At 34.5% G+C, this 22,970-nt stretch overlaps 1 protein-coding gene across 1 annotated transcript in view; it reads right to left on the reverse strand.

Annotated features, from left to right (window-relative positions):
• The window catches only part of TMPRSS15 (transmembrane serine protease 15), a 106,367-nt gene that overhangs the window by 70,543 nt on the left and 12,854 nt on the right, over positions 1–22,970 (reverse strand). Inside the window, exons 7-9 of the mRNA XM_006216760.3 lie at positions 16,123–16,254; positions 10,136–10,244; positions 4,778–4,884 (exon numbers count right to left, since the gene is read on the reverse strand). Of these exons, the coding sequence (XP_006216822.2) occupies positions 4,778–4,884; positions 10,136–10,244; positions 16,123–16,254 (348 nt within the window). The remainder of the gene's footprint in view (positions 1–4,777; positions 4,885–10,135; positions 10,245–16,122; positions 16,255–22,970) is intronic.

Genomic DNA, 22,970 nt, shown 5'->3' on the forward strand with positions numbered 1-22,970 from the left:
AAGAAAATCATGAATAAGCATTGATTCACATCTTTTCCCCAGTAATGCTGTATGTCAGTCTTTCAGTATTTTCTCATGAAGAACTACATTGGTTATTCATATTCCTCCCACTATCCTGTATAACTGTGTCATCCAAATGAGTCTCATATTGAAAATCTTTATAGTCCATAAATGTCTAGTTGCTTAAAGGATGTGAATATTCTAGAAACTTTGCTTCAAACCTATCTGCCTCTCTTTCTTGCCTTCTTTTTTAAAGCAGTGGAATTTGAGGGGGCGGGTGAGGAGAAATGGCTTCTGGTATAATCTGAACGTGGCTACTGGTTCAATAGCACCCTTCGTGTTTGTAATCTGTTGGATTCCCATGTTGTCTAATGTTACTGCACTAGTCTAGATAGTCTGGGGTTTATGCCCTGAGATCCTTTAATATGCTTCGAAGACACCCACAAACTTCTGGAAATGGTGTAAAATATTTGCATCTGTAGAGACTTCACAAAATTTTCATCAGATCCTTAGAGTTGTGACTAGAAAGAGTCCCAGACCACAGATCCAGTGGAAGGAACATATCTTATGCATTAAGGAAAGTAGTAGAAGACAGTGGTTAAAAACAGAACTCCAGAGGCAACGTGAGATTTACTTCTGATTTCATGTCTTATTAGACTTCTCTGTCCCTCAGTTTTCTCTGTTGTGATATAATAACACCTTCCGTAAAGATTTGTGGTGAGGAGTAAATAAGTAATTTCCATATGATAGACTATCTGGTGTATAGTAAATGCTCAGTGAATGCTAGCCATTATCCCTCTATCTACCCAACTGGATTGTAAACCCTGAAGACGCAGAGGTTATACTTTACACTTTCTATGCCTCTGCCATTGTGTCAGAGCATGGGCAATTTTTCATCAATATTTGGGTGCATGAATTAAGATGTGAGTAAATAGAGCAATAGAGTTTGCCTACATGAAAGAGTCATCAAAGAGCTGGGACTGGATTTAAAAGAAAAACCAGTGTCCTAATCATTTCTAAAGGCTGGATTCTTCTCTAGCTGACCCAATAAACTTTTGGGCAGTAATTCTTTAAGAGAATCCAATGTCTATTACTAAAATAAACAATACTTCTATGGATATTAAAGCTTGCCAAACAGCCATATTTAAGTGTGAGTTTACTCATTTATCTTCTAACAATAAGGGCTCCAGTGAATAGGTTTTGCCAAAGAGGAAAGCTGGGAAGTATAATTAAGACACAGGGGAATTTGGAATGAGGGCAGTGGTCAGGGATGACAGACTTTCCACAGAGTATAATTCAACAGATCTAGCTCGAAACTGTTGATTTTATCTAATTTATAGGAGAAGAAGTTCTGCCATTAGATTAGCTTCTTTGTGAATTATAAGAGATTTCTAACATATTCAACACATATCTTTGAGTGCTCACTGTGAATCTGGTATGGTCTAAGAGCTGATGACCTGGAGAAGAAGTAACCAAGTTCCCCATTAGCCTCCTAGAAAGTTCAGATTAGTGAATTATATTAACAAATTACTTTGGAATTGATAAATGTGGGAGAAATGCCATGGGAGGACTGAGGAAGTAATTCTTAATTTTCCCAGGCACTATGTCTGGGGAATAGTCAAGAGCCTCCTGGAAGTCCAACACATTAAGCCAGTTCTAGTTAAACTATTTCGTATGACTTAAGCCCTATGAACAGAAGTGAAAGCGTACTTCTAACCGTATGTGAAAGTCTTCTAATAAAAGCACAAATTTTAACAAAAATGCTGTGAAAAATGTTTGCATCTACTATTTAGTTCTGTGTCTACAGTATGATTATTTTCGCTGTAGGATAAATTGACAATTCAGAAAGATTCAGTATGTTTATTATATATCTTTGGCTATATCTATGCACACTTTTGGTTTTAAAAACATGGTCTTAAACTGTTAAGCTCCAATAATATGGATATGTTGTTAACAGTCCTTTGGGAATGGAATAACAGCTAAGCATTTAGGAAGGAAAGAATGGCGTAACTACACACACAGAAGTGCATTTTCTCGGCTTGGCAATTTGAAATCAGTTTCAGTGTGCTGACACAGGCTGTTTGTCTTTCTTTGAGGATGTGCAAAAATATCTATGCACTTTTTTGAACAAGGAGTTAAAGGAGCACATTTACCATCTTCTACCACTTCCATACCCAGTACAGATAATTATTACCACCAATGAATTGAATATTGTACCTTCATCAACACAACTTAAAGAAAACATTTTTGAACTAATTATCCTATTAATCTATTCTGATTTACCCCAGTTTGCACACTCACTTGGAGAAGACCCTATTCACTCTATATTATCTGTCTTTATGAAATGCCCACCTTCCTCTGAAACTTTTTACCATATAAACTTTTTACATCATGACTGTATGTAAAAACGACTGAAAAATGCCTTTAGAATTTGTTTATACTGACTTATGCCTTAATCAAGTATATAAGAACTGTTTATGGTACTGAATACTTTTATTTTCTTATGATTTCTTTAGAGAATATTGTTTTCTTTGATTAAATTAAACGATGTAGACATTTCCTATGTGATAAAGATAATTACATTATTTGAGATCCACATTCTGAATTGTAACTTAATGAAAGTAAATTTGTATACATCTCTCACAAAAATAAATTGCTAAAATATTTAGAAAAAAAGATGGGATTGTGAATCAAGAATGAAAGTATTATTTCATTATCAGCATTATTACAAAATTAAATAATTTTAGAATTATAAGAAATGCTATTGCTATCCATTGATTACATACTGTAACACCATGATATATAAACTGTTGGTTTAAATTTAATCAACAGATACTAGGTTTTACAATATATCAGGCATATGCCAGATGTTGGAGGTAAGGTATTTTTACCTTCTTGTCTTTAAAAAAAAGTATTATTTTTGAATTTAAAAAAATGTAATTTTAACAGGCAATGTCATTTCTCATATTTTTCCAAGTTAAATGAAAACATTTAATTAAAAAAACTTTAAAATATATTTACATTTTTTAAAAAGTTGTTATAATTTAAATTTCTTAGATTTTTAGATTTTCTTAGATTTTTCTTCTGTTTGGATATTCAGTTTCTTTTTTGCATTTTCACAATAATTATTTGTGCATTATTCACATCACTACACCTTATGATTTTAAGATTTAGTTATGTATTACTGACAGTCTAAGCATATGAAGATAGGTAAAATTAGCATTCAGGCAAATGGTATTTGAAGAGAAGGGAACCTGAGGGAAATTTACACCTATCACTTTTGGGCAACTAACCTCTATGAAGTTAGTTTTTATCATTTGTAAAGACTGTAATATCACCTACATAATATGGTTAGGGGGAGCATTTTTTGAGCTGAAGTGTTGAGAACACAACTTTCCATACTGCAAGTGATCAAAGTATACTAAAACTTATTATTAATATCACCTTAGCCCTTGGAGAAATTTATATGAACTGGCTTATTTGTCCAGATATGTAAATATTTATGTTGACATTAATTTTAAGGAACTAGATTTATCAACTACAGAAATAAATAGATTATGAAATGGCTGGTCCATTCATTTAAACCAAATGTGACTTACCATGAGTTCATCTGTTTTATGTCTACTCATGATTATATTTGTAATCGGGGCTTGTAAAGCACAATGAATAAATACATTGTGTGTGAAGTCAGAGTCTGAGTCTGATTTCTATCTCCAACACTAACTTTGTCGACTTGTGGTCATTTAATTTCATTAGACCTCATTTTTGTCTCTTGTAATGCATACTTTGTAGATTTATTGAAAATATTAAATAAGAATATTCACATAGAGTCCTCAGTATGATAAGTCCCACCTTAAAAGCACCTAATAAAAAGTATGTATTATTATCATTTGCTTGGCTAGTTCACAAACCAGTAAGTCAATCAAAAAATTTTATTAGATAGAATCTAGCTTTTAATTACTCATGAGTGCAATGTAAAATCCAAAATTATTAAAAGAAATGCAACTATTACATAAACTTTAATAACAGGTGTCACTTGTAACCTCATCTTAGCTCTGCACTTGACTATCCCCCCGAAGTGTGAGGAAAGCTGGTTATTCCAGGGACTCCATATCTACATTCTCTCCTTCATTTTAATTTTATGCCTTCCTGGAATTTAACTCCTACTTTTACTGGCTACTGTGAAGAGGTCTATGCATTTGGGGACCAGATGGAATAAAGTGGGGTAGACACACGCATATCGTTAGTGCATTCCCTGCTTCCTCTCAGTTTCTATCGATGTCTATGTGCATAATGACAAATGGTTACATAGTAACAATACCATCCACACCTACCATTTACAGAGCCTACAACCTGGTCTAATTGCTTTACACACTGTTAGTAATAGTCCTGCAAGAGACTGAGTAGCAGAGGGCATATTGAAAAATAGAAAAAAAAAGAGATACAATGTTGAAGAAAAATCGTCATTTTTTGGGGCTTGAATTTTGTTTACTGTTTAACAGAAACAAAGCATAATAGAATTCCACCTGATTTTTAAAGCATCAGTTAGAAGAGGATCATGTGAAAGAGTAACTATTTTATTCCTAAGAAGATTGATATCATAAAGCACTAAATTATTAATTTTTATAATGAGTAATGAGGACTAATTTTTTTTTCCTTTCAGTAACTTAAAGTACAAGTTCACATTCAGTTCAATATCAAAGGGAAAACATGTCATTCCAAAAAGTTTCCCACACATTTTCATTTTGATAATGGAGTGTTACTTGTTTTAACTTACCTCTTAAAATCTTGCTTGAACCCACACCTTCATAAATATTTAATACATCTGTATAATATGTATTAAAATAATCGAAGCTCAATTTAATGGAAAGTCCTTGTTTTACTCTGAATTAAAAGCAAACAAAATAGATGATTACACTCTTAACAGTTGGTACAACAGTTGGTATTCTTGAATTTGGATGTATTTTCCTAATTGTGACAAAAAACACGTAACATGAAATAGACATTCAATACATTTTTAAACATATGGAACATTATTTTTGACACAATAAGCACAATATTCTACGGCAGGTCTCTAGAACTTTTCCAACCTGTATGGATAAATTCTTTATCCATTGAACAGTAACTCTCAATTTTTTCTCTCCCAGCCCCTGGCAACCACCATGCTACTTTCTGTCTCTATGAGTTTGAATACTTCAGACATTTTATATTTGTGAAATCATGCAGTATTTGTCCTTCTGTGACTGGCTTATTTCACTTAGCATAACGTCCTCAAGTTGCAATCATGTTGTCACGTATGACAGGATTTCCTTCCTTTAATGACTGAATAATATTCCATTGTATGTATAGACCATGTTTCCTTTATCCACTTATCTGTCAATGGGCATTTAGGTTGTTTCCACCTCTTGGCTATCGTGAATAATGCTGCAATGAACATAGGAGTGTGTATCTTTTAGAGACCCTGATTTCAATTCTTTTGGATAAATACTCAAACATGGGATTGCTACATCATGTGGTAGATCTATTTTTAGCTTTTTAGGGAGCCTTCATACTGCTTTCCATAGTAATTACATCATTTTGCATTTCAACCGACAGCACACAAGGGTTCCAATTTCTCCACATCCTGGCTAACATTTATAATGTTCTAATTTTTTGATAACGGCTATTGCGATTTTGATTTGCATTTTTCTGCTGATTATTGATATTGAGCACTTTTTCATATGCCTGTTGGCCATTTGTATGCCTTTTTTTGAGGAATATCTATTTGAGTCCTTGGCTCACTTTGTAATTGGGTTATTTGGTGTACTTTGCTATTGAGTTTTATAGGTGTTTCTTATATATTTTGGACATTAACTTTTTATAAGATACATGGTTTGCAAATATTTTCTTCTATTCCATAGGTTACCTTTTCATTCTGTTGTTTCCTTTGCTGTGAAGAAGGTTTTTAATGAGATGTCTGCTACTTGCTGATTTTTCCTTTTGTTGCTTGTGCTTTTATTTCCAAATCGAGGAAGTCATTATGAAGACCAATGTTATGAAGCTTTCACCCAGTGTTTTCTTCTAGGATTTTTACAATTTCAGGTCTTATGTTTAAGCTTTGAATTCTTTTTGAGTTGATTTCTGTGTATGGTGTAGGACAAGGGTCTAATTTTATTCTGCATCTGAATATCTAGTTCATATTTTAATTTTCAGATATTCAGTTTTGGGAAAAGGTGTTTAGGACAACATCTATTTATAATTCCACTGTTTCACTGAAGTGTAGGTTAGGAATGTGAATAATTCTTGAGTGCTTTGGAATAACAATGTTCTCCTGAACACCTCAGAAAGGAGGAAGGCTGAACAATAAAGCAGAGCAGGGGTGACGATAATGTTAAAGATGGCTGGATGTTGAAAGGGTTGATAATAGAGAGAGAGATCTCATCTCCAAAGCTAAGAAGGAGACTGAGAAGATACTTGGCTTCAGAGGCTGGCTGTGGAGGCTACTGATTGAATAAGGGCTCCTGGCCAGGGGCATTGCAAGCTAGGAATTTTGGTAAATTATCAGTAGTACCTTGATCAGTTGGGGAACTGGGAACATTCATCACAAATGTAGTTAGTTTTGAAACCCTACATTTCATTGCTGGGAAATGTCCATTTGGGGCAAGACTTCTGGCTTGGCAAACCCTGTATTAGATTCCTGGTGTGGGGCTGGAGTTCAGTCCTCTAGGAGTGAGGCTGACAGCACTGACATGTCAGTGACTAGCAGGACAGCATTAAAAAACATCTAGACAGAAACTCAGGTTTTTGGATCTGACCAGTTTTTGGTGCTACGGAGGTGATTTTAGAACAATAGTGAGTTATTACATGCGGACCTCGATCCTGGATATCAGATTCAACAGTTCTGGAGTGGATTTGGGGCTGTATATTTTTAAATACTTCAGGAGTGACTGTGATGTGCTCTCAGGCTTGAGGGCCACTGGAGGAAGACAGGGCTGGAAGGAGATCAGTGTGAGGGGGCAGGAGGTCCTTCCAGCCCAGACCGAGAGGAGGAGAGCACAGCAGATGGTGACAGCTGTTTATAAAAATTCCACCTCTGTTGGGTCTCTTTAACGATGATAAAAGTGAGACCTGCTAGTGAGACCTTAAGGGAATCCAGCATCAAAGGTGGAGAAGACTGAAGAAGAAGAAGAAGAAATAAGCAGCCTTCAGGGATGATTTCTGTTCTTTTGATGAAAGTTTTGGTGTCTCCAGGCAAGAATATAGTTAGGTGTTTTTTGTTTTTTTTTTTAAATGATGTTTTCAAGCTATGAAACTAAGGGATGCAAGAGAAACTCACTAGGAACCTATGTGTTCAGAGGCCCTTTACTTTTTCAAAACAGACAATTGAAGGTAGAAGAGAGAAACAAGTGCATACTGTTTTCTACTTTTCTTCTGATTCAGAAAGACCATCTTTACTTGCAATAAAACACAGGCGTTTACAAAGGTGAGATTAATGAGTGAATATCGTATCTGATGTTTTCACAATATTAGACATGGTTGCCTTCTGAATTTTTGAGGGGAAAGGATACTTTTCTAAATGTAACATATATTTTACATTTTTGTATCAATAGTTACTTTTTTTAAAGCCCACTTTTATGGAGCACTTAATATAGTGCTAAGTGTTTTACATTTATTATTACATTTAATCATGATCTTGGCCCCTGTAGTTAAGAGATGTTGAACTCTATAGATACAGAAATTGTGTATCTAAGAGATTGAGTCATTTACTCGAGATCACACATCTTGAATCTAAAGAAGCCAAATCTGAACGCACAGAGACTGTCTCCAGGGCTCACATTCTCGGTTACTGACACTCCGGCTACTTGTGGTCTTAACGTAATTCGAAAATATAGTTTAATTGCATCTTAACCCTTTCTCTGCTAGTTACTTCAACTCCCAAGCTTGTAGGAAACATCATTGTCTTTGCCCTACTTTGATCACAGTTAGGAAAAACAAACTGTCAGGTACAATGCATTTCTAATATAGTAATCAGTCTTAAGAAGAAAAGATACTTAGATCATTTATATAATTAGTTAAATCATAATTCTATCATGAAGTATAGTATTTATTTAGGGTGATATTTTAGATTCTATGGGTTTTAAAAACATCCCTAGATTAATGGTATATTTCTTAAAATAGCTTTAAATTTAAGTAATGAAAAAGGAAGTAAAAAGAATAAAATTGTGTAAATCCCTAATTAACAGAGTGTGATTATTACCTAAATGATGTTACTATTATAGCAAAAATTCATTCTGCTTGCTAATACAACTTCCATGTAGATTTGACGTAGCTTTGTTAAGAAGTGGATTTGACAATTAAGTTATTATTATTCGGTATTAATAAAACTCCAAAGATTGCGTGAAGAAATCATTGTACACTTAGGAATGCAGATTAATTAGAAGTTATGTTCTTTCCATGTTCAAAGGAAGTAACTGAAGATTTTTCTAACATTTTCTGCAGACATTTTAGGTAAAGAACAGAATATTTTTCATTTTATTCATGAACAATGATAATAGCCATTTATAAACCCTTCTTTTTAAATATGATGTGACTATATTTGAAATGATACCTTCTAAATTGTTAATTCTTCACTTGGCAGGAATTACTTAAAATTGCCATTTTTAATACAAAATCTTATCTTCAGCACACAAGTAACATGTTTTTAGAGCCTGAAAACAGAGGAAATTGTGCTCCTATTTATAACACATAACTTACACGGGGCTGAGCTCCCAGAAAGATTGTTTAAACCGAACAGGATGTCCTTCTTTCCCTGAACAAGGCCAAGTAAATGTGTTTAGAACAATCTTCCCTTCATATCTCATCTCATCTCTGGACTATGTCTACACAGGGAAACAACCCCTGTGAATCTTTATGGGTTCGTTTCCTATCATTTCTTTGGCAAGAACCCGAGGCTCTGTCGTTTCACCTCTTTAATTAGCTGTTATATTGATTCCCTGTTTTCTAGTGAGTCATCACAATCATTAAAATAATTACACAGTAGGTCAGACTGGGAAACCATAATTCCATCCAGCTGTTAAGAGAAATGAACTAACTAGAATGCATTTCTCAAAGCGAATCCCACAGAGCACTTGTGCTGAACGCTCTGTGGGGGAAATGTTCAGTGGCTTACTAGGAAATATATACACACATACATACAGTTGACTCTTGGACAGTTCTGGCTTGAAATGTGTGGGTCCACTTATACACGGATTTTTTTCAATAAATGCATTATGCAAACCATGGATGGGGAAACCTAGAACAGAAGGCCAACTGTAATGTTTAATGTTATGCATGGATTTTAACTGCATGGGGTGTTGGCACCCTCACCCTCCTGCTGTTCAAGGGTCAACTGTATATTTTGCAGGAGATTTACTTACATCTTGGCTTATTTAAGGCTATGAGAAGTCTTATACTTTTTAAAAGTTATAATGAGTTTATTCCAATGTTCCTTATATTAAATTGAGTACAAATAATCTTTCTTTTGGAATATCTCAGAGAAACATCAGGTACTACTCTATGAAAAATGTTTAGGCAAATATTAAGGTAGATTAGCCATCAGCATTTGACTATTTTGATCATCATAATGATTGGATTACTCAGTTGAATTTAGACTTGGAGGTCAAATGTATAGTAATTGAACTGTTACTCAAGATCCAGCAAACGAGATGAGTACAGGCGGTGTCCCAGCTCTGGATCTGCCGTGACCAAATCACACCATAGCAGATTTTCATCCAGGTGCAAGCTGACTGAGAAAGGAACTATCCTGTCGCCAGGATGCAGCTGAGTGAAATACAGTTTCTTGTGATACACAGAAATACACGTGTGCTCTTCATTTTGGGAGCATCTGACTTAGGCCGACCATAGGGGGAAAACTGCTATGGAATCCAATGAGATGGCCCCATTTACCTTCTAGAAAGCAAAATTCCCTTTTAAAAGGTTAAGAATGAGAGAGAAACTTCTTGGATAGGTTGCCAGTTGGAAAGGTTTTGCGTCACATTTAAATAATTAATGAAAACAAGTGTCCAAAAAGTAAACACATTTCTAAGGATGGTAAGACTTACTGTATCACAGGAAGACTTTATGACTTAAAAATATGGAATAGAAGATGGTATATTACCGTATAATCCACCGGCAAATAATACTTGATTGAGAGGGCTTTGGATAATGGGCAGCATCGAAGGACCCAGCAGATCCAGTCAACAAAAACTTTCCGTCACAAGCTGTGGCTGTAAAAAAATGGCGACTAATGTCAGACAAAAAACGATCTTCGAAAGAGTTCTCAAATGAAAGGGGATTCAAACTGGCTAACGAACCATTACAGAACATGCGACTAAATCTGTACAAGGCTATTTCTCAAAAACAAAATAATCAAATGGAAGTAGATCAAATTTAAAGCTTTAAATCTGTTAGCTATTTTCATATATTCTTACATATTCCATTATAGAGAACTTTAGAAAAGCATTCTGTTTCTAAATGCCCGTAGCTAAGTTGCATTTTTAGTATATTCTTCCATAATTGTAAGAAAACAAATATATCTGAATTGTAAACTTCCAATTTAAACAAACAACTATGTTTTGTTTTCTTTTCCCCATTAAATTAGAGCTAGGGTGAATTTCAACTATGTGCACCAAATGATATGTCTCTCTGAAAATATGGTCAGAATATGGCCAGGAAGATGATACACATGGTACAAGTGGCCTGGAGAGAGTCTTCCATTCAGTCTACTGCACACAACTTTTATTAAATTTCATCACTTTTGCTCCTTTTGTATGCAATCACAATCTAGCTTAATATTTTCATTCAATATTCCAGTATATGTGTTTTTCCTTCTCATGACAACTTATTTTTTTCTTTTAATTCTTGCAGAACATTTATTTCATGTACCTCTCTTTAATGTCATGCAATTCATTATTAGTTGTCTTAATTTATGTCTGAGTCATTTCCAACCAGATTAAAATCATCTTGAAAGAATGAACCAGGAGTCATAACTTGTAGCTTTTTATTTTATACTTCCTATGTATAGTATGTGTTAAAAATAAAATTTATTTAATTTTCACAATTTTTAGTTTTTCTTAGGTTATTTTCTGTATACTTAGTTCTGTTGATATCCTATGTTGAATGACTCTTGGAATGTGTGCTTTTTTTTGGTACATTGTTAATTCCTCATATGCCAGACTTGATGGAGGGCCAGGAAATCAAAGAAAGTTACCAAACTTAAATTGTTGCTCTTGGAACTTGAGTTCTAGATTAAACTAATCCTAAATTGATAAATGGAAAAGCCCATTGTAATGTTACACAGTTATTCTGTCAAGTTATAAAATACAAGCTATTATATGACATCAAACATTTTTATGAACAAAAGAAATTGAACAGCACATAGAAATCTTGCTATAAATCTCACATATTGGTTGGCTTTTTGCTATATACTTTTTAAAGACACAAATGGTAAAGGAATGAAAAAAAGTTAAATAAATTTTACGATTCAAAGTCTGTTTAAAAATAATGGCCTAGGAAGTAATTGCATTGGATTATGATATCCCGATTCCCAGCAGGAGACAAAAAAAAAAAAAAAGAACAAAAGAACAAATTAAGAACAAAAAAGATAATAACCCAATCTCACAGACTTCAAGAAATGAAAGAGAAAATATTATGGCTTGTTGAGAGAACTGCATCACTTTTTGTGTAATACTTACTGGAGTAAAAAGGTCAATTAAGGCTAATTTGTATGATTTGAAGATTAAACAGTAAAACATGTGACTTTATTAATTCAGAGATAAATCATTTTCTAATTGTAAAAAAATTTTGTCCTTCATTCTCACCTATCTGCCCATCACAAACCATGCCAAATAAATGGGACAATTAATCCCTTAGTTTCAATGACCATAAAAACGAAAATGGTGTCTGCTTGTATTTTAAGTGATATATGGAGACTTTTAAGCATAGTTTGTCAAGAAACGTGTTGACTCCAAGACTATAGGCAGTGCAAGGAAGTCCACTACTATTGTAAATAGTTTATATTTAAACTCTGATACTTAGGAACCCAGTGAGAAACTTATATGCAAAGCTGGTAGCATTTCAGGAATTCTTCACATCCATTCACTACATATTTTGGGGAAAAGTATCAACAGCTTTCTGCTGCACGACAGGATTCATAAATTTCCAGAAAGCTGAGTTATGCCCCTGATGGCTGAGATAGTTGTATGTTTGCTGTACCCTTTTTCAGTCCCCTTCTAGACATATGACTAGACTGCACTTTCCAAAATGGGTCACATGACTGATTCTGGTTAATAAAATGTTGTAGAAGTAATTGAGTTTATTTGCAGATGTGATTTCCCAAGAAGATCTATGACATTCTTCTATTGTCTGTCAATATGGTGGCGGAACTGGCATCCTGAATGCCTACAGAGCACAGCCTCTTGCCATCTTTTTTGGACTGTGACGTAAGTGATAAATGATCTGCAATCATCTTACATTGGTAAGACTGTTTATCATAATATTTAATCTGCCCTAAAGAATATGATCAATTTGCCTGCTCAGTTTTCCATGAAATTGCTGAGTTTTAGTGGAAATGGGTCACCTATAGGTCAAGTTCTGCTCTAAAGGGCCTCTGGGAATCCTGCATGTGAAAAAAGAATACGAAGAATATTCTTGAAGATATTCACAATAAAATTACAGGAGTGTTGAACTAGTTACAACAACACAATTCAGAATGCCAAATTATTATCATTTCAAGATGCAGACTTGTGCTAGGGACTTCCTCTTAAATTGTTTCCTTTAATTTCAGGATGCTTTTGGAGAATCTAATTTTATATTAGATAAGCAGGATAGACTTCTGGAAAAACAAATATTTCATCAGCAGCTGAGTAAGATTACTGAATGTTCATGGTAATAATTTTTTAGACTACAAAGTGCTATTCCACGTAGCATCAGAAAAAAAAAAATTGCGTGAGAGATAAATGAGCCTGTCAAATAATACCAGGTATTCTATTGGTCTATCTGAAATGCTGCCTGCAGTGGGATGGGATTCCTAAGGGTATGATCTTAGGACTCGCTGAGAGCGCCCTCTGCTGGCTCAATGTTTACTAGTTGTCTGCTCAGGGCACTGAACTCTCCAGGACACGGAAATCGAACACGATCTATGCTCATTCACCCAGGACCTCTGGGCACATACATGTGAGACATGCAAACAATCAATGAGGACACTTGCCAACTTCCAAATAGGCCTGAAGGCTGGCCTAAAAGTTGTGAGTCAGCATCTCTTCTTCTCACAGGTCAGCTAAAAAGTGAACTTCCTTTCCTGCTGATGCAATTCACATCAGAAGGAAAACAATTTAAAGAAATCTTGATTCTGCTATAGTCAGCTATAAGTTGTGCAAACCCAAATCTCTAAAGACTAGAAAAGGAAGCTGCGTGAGGAAGTCAACATTAATAAGACTCTATTAATAACACAAATTAGAATTACAGCTCACAGCTGGAGGGTACAAAAGAGAAAAAAGAGAGCAAAGGTCAATTCATAAACAGAAGTCTCTTAAAATGATTTTGTGGTGAATGCAGGTTGATGGACAAGGGCTTCCGTGTAGAAATTACACTACTAGGACTTTGAGGTGGTGCTTAGGTGAAGAACTCATCACCATTAATGATTAAGTAATGAATGAAACAACTTACATGCCTGAAAATCCTAGACAGATAAAGGTAAAGTAATTGATTCCTTATTCCACAAAGGCTTTAAATTGCTTTTCAAAGCTAGATATAATGCTAACTTTAAAATACAAATAATGGATGGACCTAGAGTTTATCATATTAAAGGAAGTAAATCAGACAGAGAAAGACAAATGTCACATGATATCATTTACATTGGAATCTAAAAAAAAATGATATAAATGAACTTTTTACAAAACAGAAAGTGACTCACAAACATAGAATACAAATTCAGCCGTACCAAAGGGGAACGCGGGAGAGGAATAAATTAGGAGTTTGAGATAGTTTGGGATTAGCAGATACAAACTATGATATATAAAACAGGTAACAAGATCCTACTGTGTACAACAGGGAACTATATTCAGTATCTCATAGGAACCTATAATGAAAAAGAATATATATATATATATATATATATATAAAACTGAATCACTATGCTAAACTCTGGAAACTAGCATGACACTGTAAACCAACTATACTTCAATAAAAAATAAAATAAATAAGTAAGATACAAATAATGAAAAGATCAAGAAAAATGGAACATGAGGATCTAGAGGTTTAGGAAAGTGACATGGACAGCGAATTGACCCTGAAGTTCATTTAACACAAATCCTTCATGATATTGAAAAATAATAATGCAGTGTGATTGTGTCCTTAGGCAAATTTAGAGGATTTAGTTCTGATACTAAGGTTCATGTCATGAGTTTATAGTGACTCAGAAGAAGAATTCATGGCCTTATAACTTATTTTAGGATAACTTATAACTTATCATTGAATATTTCTATGGTTATTTTTTGATATGCATGGATACTAATTTATTTTGAAAATGATAAACTCTGTGACAGCAGTGAGCAAATAAGAGGTGTGGTTCATTTTCTTATTATTTAATTCATCTTATATATTTTCCCCCATTTAAAGTTACTGATCATCATTACACAGGCTTGAAAGTCCATGTCTAACTTTGATACATATTATTTTTGAAATAAAAGTCAATATCGCCTTTATTACCTCACGATGGCACACTTGTTTCAGATACTCTCTGACAAGGTTTTGAAAACCACCTAAAAACCGTAGCAAAACAAAAAAACAAAAAAAACCCCCCATATATATTGCTTTCTTCTTCTTTGAGTACCTTGGTTATATAAAATAGATTAAAAAAATTCTGTAGCCTGCACTTTCTTCCAATATGCTCTGAGTGCACTTCAAAGTGTGTGGTTAAACTTTGAAGTCTGAATTTTATCCAAGAACATTTGAATTGGGATTGCTTACTAGAAGCCTCTTTGGTCAAGATGCCAGTTTTTGAGTTGGTCTTGAGAAACGGACCGACTGCCTGTCTTTTCAAGTATGTACCAAGTGGAGAGGTTAATTTCTCCAACTTCGGTTGGCATTGGAGCATTCCTCTTCAGTTAACGTCAAGCAAGAAGAGCAAAGTGTAACAAATAGTAGGAGACCAAGTGCAGCAAATTGTATCTACAGCCTTTACACATTTCAGGAACTAATAGTGCTCGTGGTCAGTTTTTAAACTGACCATAAACCACACCAAAAAATTGATTTCTGCTGTTTAATTTTTCAAGAGCAAATTATAGGCTGGAGTTATGTAATTAGTTCCTCATACTGCTTACCAACCTGTACTTAATCTATGTGGTAATCTTTCATTACCCAGCTATAAAATGAAGAAATAAGCCAAAGATTAAAGATGTTTAAATCACCTAGATGATCGGCCATGGATATGCCATGTTTGGTGCATAGTAAGTACTACTTAAGTGTTAGTTAATAATAACAATAATAGTGATTTTTAAAAAATTATTAGCACTCAAAACAGATGCCAAAATTTACAAAGAAAACACAGGTTTTTAAAATTCATCAGACATGAAGATCTTATTCATAACTGATTTTCCTTATTCACAGAAGTGCAACTCAGGTACACTCTTTGTCTGTGTTTTGTTTCTTGGCCAAAAGGTGAATAAAAGCAACAATTGAAATTAAGGAGTGGTGATTACTGAGTTAGAGACTACTAAAATGGCAAAAATAAAATGACAGATATTATGATATGAAGGTGAAAAAGTGTCCAAATTCATAATAGTTTAATAAGGGATGAAAAATAATGTCACTGTCTTCCCCTAGACAGGGTTAACCACAGCGTTTTTCTGTAGTTGTCAAATAGAATTCGGTTTAATCGATTAATATGTTTAATATCATATGATATAGCTTAGAAAATTTTAATATAATTATTTTTTAGATTTTTGACTAAATTATAAACATGGCTATGGAGATAGCTCATTCTCCAGTAGTTTCTGGCACCTGAGGGGTGAGTGTGTGTGTGTGTGTGTGTGTGTGTGTGTGTTTGTACACAGTGGAAGAAGATGAAAAGGAAGAGGGGAGAGGGGAGGGAAGGTCATTACTTACCACAAATTTTACGGTCTTCATCAGAACCATCTGGACAGTTTAATTCTCCATCACAAAATAAATCAATTGCCATACACTTCAGTGCATCAGCACATGGCCTTGAATCAGGTGGACACTCTATTGAGATGTTTCCTTTAGAAAAAGATTCAATTTATAAGTTTCTTGCACAGTAGATTTAATTTCCAACTAATGAGATGTGTACAAAGTTTGGATATTTATTATGTACTTTTTCGTCACTTAGGTAAATATACACTTACTTATAAGCATGTATTTCAATTCCCAAAAGAAGTATTTATTTCATTTAATGAATCGATTTAATTTGTAAACATATAGAATTTTAAATTTTGAAAAAAGATACATATTTCTTCATAGGTGTTAAATATGATATTTACTTTGTTGATTTTAACATTGATAAATCAATACTACAGTTTGGACATTTAGCCTCCAGTATTTATACCTCCTAGGGCTGTTATGTATTATACGGGCAATTTATTGAAATGTGTATCATATCATCTGCAGTATCTTGGAGCCACTTCATTTACTTAAAAACTTACTATTTGAAAATATAGTGACTGAAGACAAGGTTTTCCATATTACAGACCAAAATTTGTCAAAGAAAGCTATTTTATAGTAAAATAAAACACTTAAGATCCCCAGTGCACTGAGCAAGAGAAACCCAATGGTTATTTCTGTTCAATATCTCCTTGCTTGTGTCAGAAGTTATTAGTGTGTGAGGGAGGGGGGAGATGCAAACATGGCCCTGAAGGGTTCCATGCCATCCTCTGTCCAGGATCTGATCAATTTGCTCCTCTCAGCCTGTCCTGTCCTTCACCTGCTCCGCTTCCTCTTTTCTAAATATAAAGATGGACTAAGAAACACATTTTACCTTTAAAATTTGACTTGGAAAATTTAGGTGCAATTCTAAAAATATACTTATATGCCCACTAGATGAACACGTATCTTTTTATATTTTCGAGAAATGTGAGAACTTGAATACTTATGTCTATGATTAGAATAACAATGATGGTGTAAAGTTTTTGGAAAGTCTTTAAGCTCAATAGCATTTTTTGCTATTGTTCTTAATCTTAAAACCAGCACTGCACTGCCATCTGCTGGACTGAAAAAATATATTTGATTCTGAAATTTCTCTTTATACCCCATAAAATTAATTGGGAAAAGAAAAGTGCTTCTGTAATCAATCTGCTAAGGCGATACTTAATTAGGAACATTATGCACAGGGTTGCTGGGTATATATACAACTAAACTGGACTTTTGTAATTGGCTACAATTAAAACGGATATAAACCATTGGGGAAATCATGGAGCACCTAATATCTAAAATAGGACAGGATAAAGACAAGAGCCACTCCCAAATGACTGAATACTCCCATTTAGGAGAATAAAAAAATGATAAAAATGACAGTGAATAAACTCATATTGCATATTATAACTGTTGATATATATGAGACACTCATCAAGAGAATTCTCAATTACTGAGTCCCGTGAAAGGCATCGTGTTGATAGTATTCCACTAATGCTTGATAAATAAATGAGAAAAAAGCACATTATTCTAGAAACTCTATGTCTCATGTTAACAGTAGTTAATAGAATTCTAATTATTCAGCATCTAGAAGAACAGATTTGCAGGTATAACTAAGACTATAATTTTGTCTGCCCTAATGCTTCTCATGGGAACTTTACTTTCTGATGCTTTACGTCTTTGTCTGTTGCTTTTAACTCTACAGACTGAACTTCAAAATCACACTGGCAAGTGACACCACTTGGGACCTTTGATCTCAATTAATGATCGTTCATTCACTTTACTAGTGTTTATTTTCTGCTTATTTATGTCATGGGTTTTTAAGGGATAGAGATAAAAAGACGAGGAAGGTGGAGATGCTATCATCATGGAGCGTGGAGTTTAGTGGGAGACTGGTTCAGAACTAATCATTTGTTTTTAAAAGGAGATAGAAAAAAAGTGATATGGGAGCACCAAGAACTGGACTGCACCAAGGATTAGTTTTCTTCTGAGGCAGGAATTGAAAACATCTTCATATAAACTATGTTTTGAAGGATGCTAAGACATGCACAAGGAAGAGAGGAATGTGGGACATACATGGAGATGCCTCAGAAGCACATTAATATATGGAAAATAGAGGTGTCTAACTTATCTAGATGTAGGATGCTTGTTGAAGCTATGGTGTGGAATTTAGTGCCAAATCTTGGGGGACTTTTAAAAAAATCTTTGTAACATATCAAAAAATTTTTTTCTATAGGCAATGGCATTGAAAATTTTTACATATATGTGTGATATGATCAGTCCGTGTTTCATAAAGCAATTCTGGGACTAAGTGGAGACTCAAGTGAATGGAGCAGACCAATTAAGAAACTGTTTAAATGGTCAAGGTGAACGTTGCTAAGGGTTGGAACTCTTGCACTAGCAGAGGAGACGGGGCATATTCACTCCACTTGCTATTTTACAAGTAGATTTGATGAGCTTTTGTGACCAAATGTGCTCCTGTATAGAGGGAGGTGGATAAGGAGATGCCGAAGATGACAGCTTTGCTTTTGGGGTGGCCAGCTGCATTGCCAGTGGTCATTCGTCATGACAGTGACTGTAAGCGCAACAGCTGGGGGGATCACAAAATGACTCTAGTCTGAAATATTCTGACTCGAAGGTGGAAATACTAGAATCTTGTTTAGATTGTACACTCTATCTCTCTGGACTTTGTTGCATAAACACTCTTCAGCTGTTTTGGTCCGTGAATAAAGAGAAGTTCCTCATATTGAAACCAATATGGAAAATATGAATGTAGTCTTGTTATACAGATGGATTGTTTTAGGATTTTATCAGGTTGTATTTTTACCTAGTCTTCTGTCTCCCTCTCATCTCCTTACATGCACATCTATCATTACAATTTCCAACCAAACTACGAAAAAATTAGCCAGATGCTAGTTTGTAGAAATGACCTTCCGTTCTTAAAACTAGAGTTCTTTGACTTGTGGATTACTTAGCTTTCCATTCCATTCCTTAATTTTGCTCTAGTGTTTCTCCTTTTCTAAGAAATCTATCCTATACTTCTCAAAAGGGAATTTTTAGGAAAGGAGCTAAGGAATCCTATTGAAGGAAATGTACACAAAGAGAATAATAATTGATTCTGTTTATTAGAAGCTGATCACGTTGCCTGAATATTAGTTACTGTTCTCTTGAGTGGGAAAACACCTGGCATATTTTTATGTCTCTATGGTTGTTTATCTTCAGAATATTAATTTTTTTGCATAGTATGAAAACCCACCAGTAAATTAGTATTATTTGGAATTCTGCAAATGGGAGGTTTTAATTATCTATTTATATTTGCATTATGAAGGATTCAGTATACACTCAAATGTGATTATTTCAGGCTGAGCACAATAATTTCCAGAGATTTAGGGTGAGAAATCTTTTGTACCTATTTTGTACAGCCACTGTGGTGAGCATTGTGAGGGACAAAAAAGACTGAAATCCATTATTTTTTTTCCTTCCAAACCAGTTACAATAAGTGTTATATACAAGATTATAATTTGAAAATTGTATTTTGGAAATCTTAGATTTATTTGTTTTTCCTATGATTTAAATGAGGGTAATAATAATGCTTGGTGGCCAAAGTGAGACAAATTAAACTCAAGGTCCTTATAGCTCACTTAGTAATGAAATTGTAATCTGAATCCATGAACGTTTGCTCTGAGACACTAAGTTCATTTCATTGTACTGCATTAGAAATAGAGATCACCTTACAGAAATTCTCATCTACTTTGATAGAATAAATTTAACCTTTTTAGCAAGACTATGGCTGTTCAATTCAAATGAAATTACAGTGGAAAGATACTTTAATAGTTCTGATATCATGTGCATCCGAATGTCTTAAATTAGGGGAGAGTGCTTAGCTATATATACATATATATATGTTGTTCTCTCGAATGCAGAGGAAAAAAATACTTAAAGTCAAAATGCATTTTTATGTCAGATACACTGGCTGTGCCTTAGTCCTGGGGCAATTAATTCAACTGAGGAACGTAATTCTACTTTAGTTTCTCTTGACCCAATTTCATGTTCTTCACTAAATCAGCCAGTTCTTTTTCTTCAGTTCCCAAACCCTTCCACATAGTAGAACTATAGCAGGACTGCATTTTGTTTGAGACTGAGAAAGCCCATGATAGTGAAACTTTTGTTTTTCTGTGATCATTGCCTACACAGTAAGCAACAAAAGACTAGAACAGGCCATTTTCTAGAAACCCTTCAAGCATATGAACAATTGCCCCAAAGAGCCCCTCCAGGCACTCTGTAGCAGCCAGGACATCAATTGGTGTAATGCACCCTCAGTTCCCATCTCTCCCCTTAGTGTTCCAAGTGGGTTAGTAAAACTTTACAGTAATTGGCAACAAAGGCAGCTGAACAATAGAACACAATCCTCATGGACTTTGTACTGCTATCATCCAAATATTCTCTTCGGCAAAATTTATAACAGTACTAACGCCTGGTATACGATGCATGCATTTGTTGATTTTTCTCAAACTCTGTCTTCCAGGCATATAAAAATGAAAATAAACTTAACATCCCTGAAAGGCATATTCATAATAAATTACTGCTTGGAAATTGCGGTTCTCAAGTTTAATTGCCTCCTTCCCCTCTATAAATCTACGGTCTCTTGCCATATGAGAGGAGTAAATGGGAAGGATGATTGGGGACTCACAATCCAGTAAAAGAGGGAATGTGATATTTTGCCACCTACTTACTTTAATATACTTCTTTGAGGTTTGATTAAGGTAATTCAACACAGTCTCTAATAACAGGAAAAGGAAGTTTTTTTCAAATAAATGATCAGATTAAAATTAGCATGACCAAGTACAATCATCGTGTTTTAACCTTAGTTCATTTTTTGAAAAGCCATTTTATAAGAAATATCCAACTGCTTTTTTTCTCTTTTTCTAAGTCAGAAGAGGGAAGGGAAAAGGATCTAATATAGGTTATATCCCTCCTTTGTGTCCGTCATTAATTGAGATAGTACAATGGTGTCTGTATTTTCTCTCTTCTTCATGACCACTCTCTAAGGTACATATTTTAATCTTTATCTTTCAGACAACAAATACAAAGTTCAAAAAGACTAGGTAGCTTGCCAAACATCATGTATAGGTGGAATCAGTTACAAGTAGATTCACCCATGCCCTTTCAGTGACTGAGAATTTCATGTTACTTTTTGGTCTTCATTTTGATTATCATATGCCTACATAAAGTGTAAAATATAGGACTAAATGTGTACTGATCCCATTCCTACTGTTTACATGTAGGAAAGGAGATTTCTGCTCCCCTCCCCAGGAGAGAAAAGCATGGGTTGAATATTACTCTCATGCTCTCTGTTCTAGGCACCACCTCCTTTGGCCAGAGGAAACTGGGTTGTTAGCAGACATTTGGTCCTGCCTAAAATGACCACAGGACATTTGCTCCATAAGACATTTCGGTCCTTGAGATCTTTGGTCCTTAAGACATCTGGTCTATACCAAAAGATCCTTGAAATTTGGTCCTATCTAAAATGTCCATGACTGTAATTTGGTCCATGACAAATGGTTTTGGATGGGGCCAAGTTATCAAGGATCTTTTTGGTGTGGACAAATGTCTTATGGACATTTTGAACAGGATCAATTGTCCCATAAGGAACTAGGCATATGGTTCAGTCACTTCTTTTATTTTTGGTGGGTTTGTCTTCAGGATAGTAAAGGGAAAAACTTGTTTGAAATCCAAGAGTTTCTTGATTTAACACTGATTTTTCCCCCAAGTCATTCCATGTAGTTCTCTTAGGGCATTTTACACAACTGAGAGGTCCTCAATAACTGAGTTATATGAATCACTCAATGAATCAATAAACAGACAGAAATAAAAAAACAGAGCACTCATTTAGATATTTGTTGCTTTTAAAGTTTTAGAAATAAATCTCTCAAAATATGTTAAAATTATTTTTAGTTGATTTTTAGATTAAAAGAATTAGCTATTCTCCATCCTAAAAATATTTTTTGCAAGTGTGTTGAAAGGTGATTTTAGATGCTATAAATAGTTTTCTACATTGGAGAAGGGACTGTGGGCTCAAGAGCAGCTTTATTTTTGTGCTACTATGTGGCTAACACCTAAATACAACCCTAGGCATGCTTATCTTACCGTGGAAGACCTCTGTGGGCTTAGAGATGTGAAGATCTGTTTCATAAAGCATTTTGATTAATGATTCACTATCACTTTGCTTTTCAAACATCACATCAACCATTTTATTCAAGAATTATTAAGTCTCATCAAGAGGGTATTTATAATTTCACAAGTGTTCTCTCCTTGTGTGTATATAATATTTGATACAAATTCTAATAACATTAAAATGGTGGTGTTATTTTAGGAGCTGAAGATCTATACATTATTGCCTTTACAGAGTATATCTAAAGAGATTAGGTACACACCCAGATCATTTAACATGAAGAGTAAGTTAGGACCAGAGAAGACACTTTAGTTAACCAGCAGATAGACAAAAGCTCAGTAGATCATTACTAAGAATCCAGAGAAACTGTCACATCAAAGACATACCAGGAGCAAAGTAGGCATTTAATGAAAAATTGTTGGATGGATGAATCCAAGGCTACTTTGGTACTGGTTTGGCAACATACAGTGTTAAGAAGAGACAGCAAGCATCTCCCATTTGTATACAGAGAGCATAGTCAAAGAAAAAGTCCCTCACATCTGATGAAACCTATATCCTCTCTGGCAAACATTTTAACCTTGTTGGTGGCATTCTTAGCAGTAGATAATAACCATGGTTCTAACAGATGGAGGAATGG

Source organism: Vicugna pacos, chromosome 1 (genome assembly GCF_048564905.1).
Source record: "Vicugna pacos chromosome 1, VicPac4, whole genome shotgun sequence".
In the NCBI taxonomy this organism is placed as follows: Eukaryota; Metazoa; Chordata; class Mammalia; order Artiodactyla; family Camelidae; genus Vicugna; species Vicugna pacos.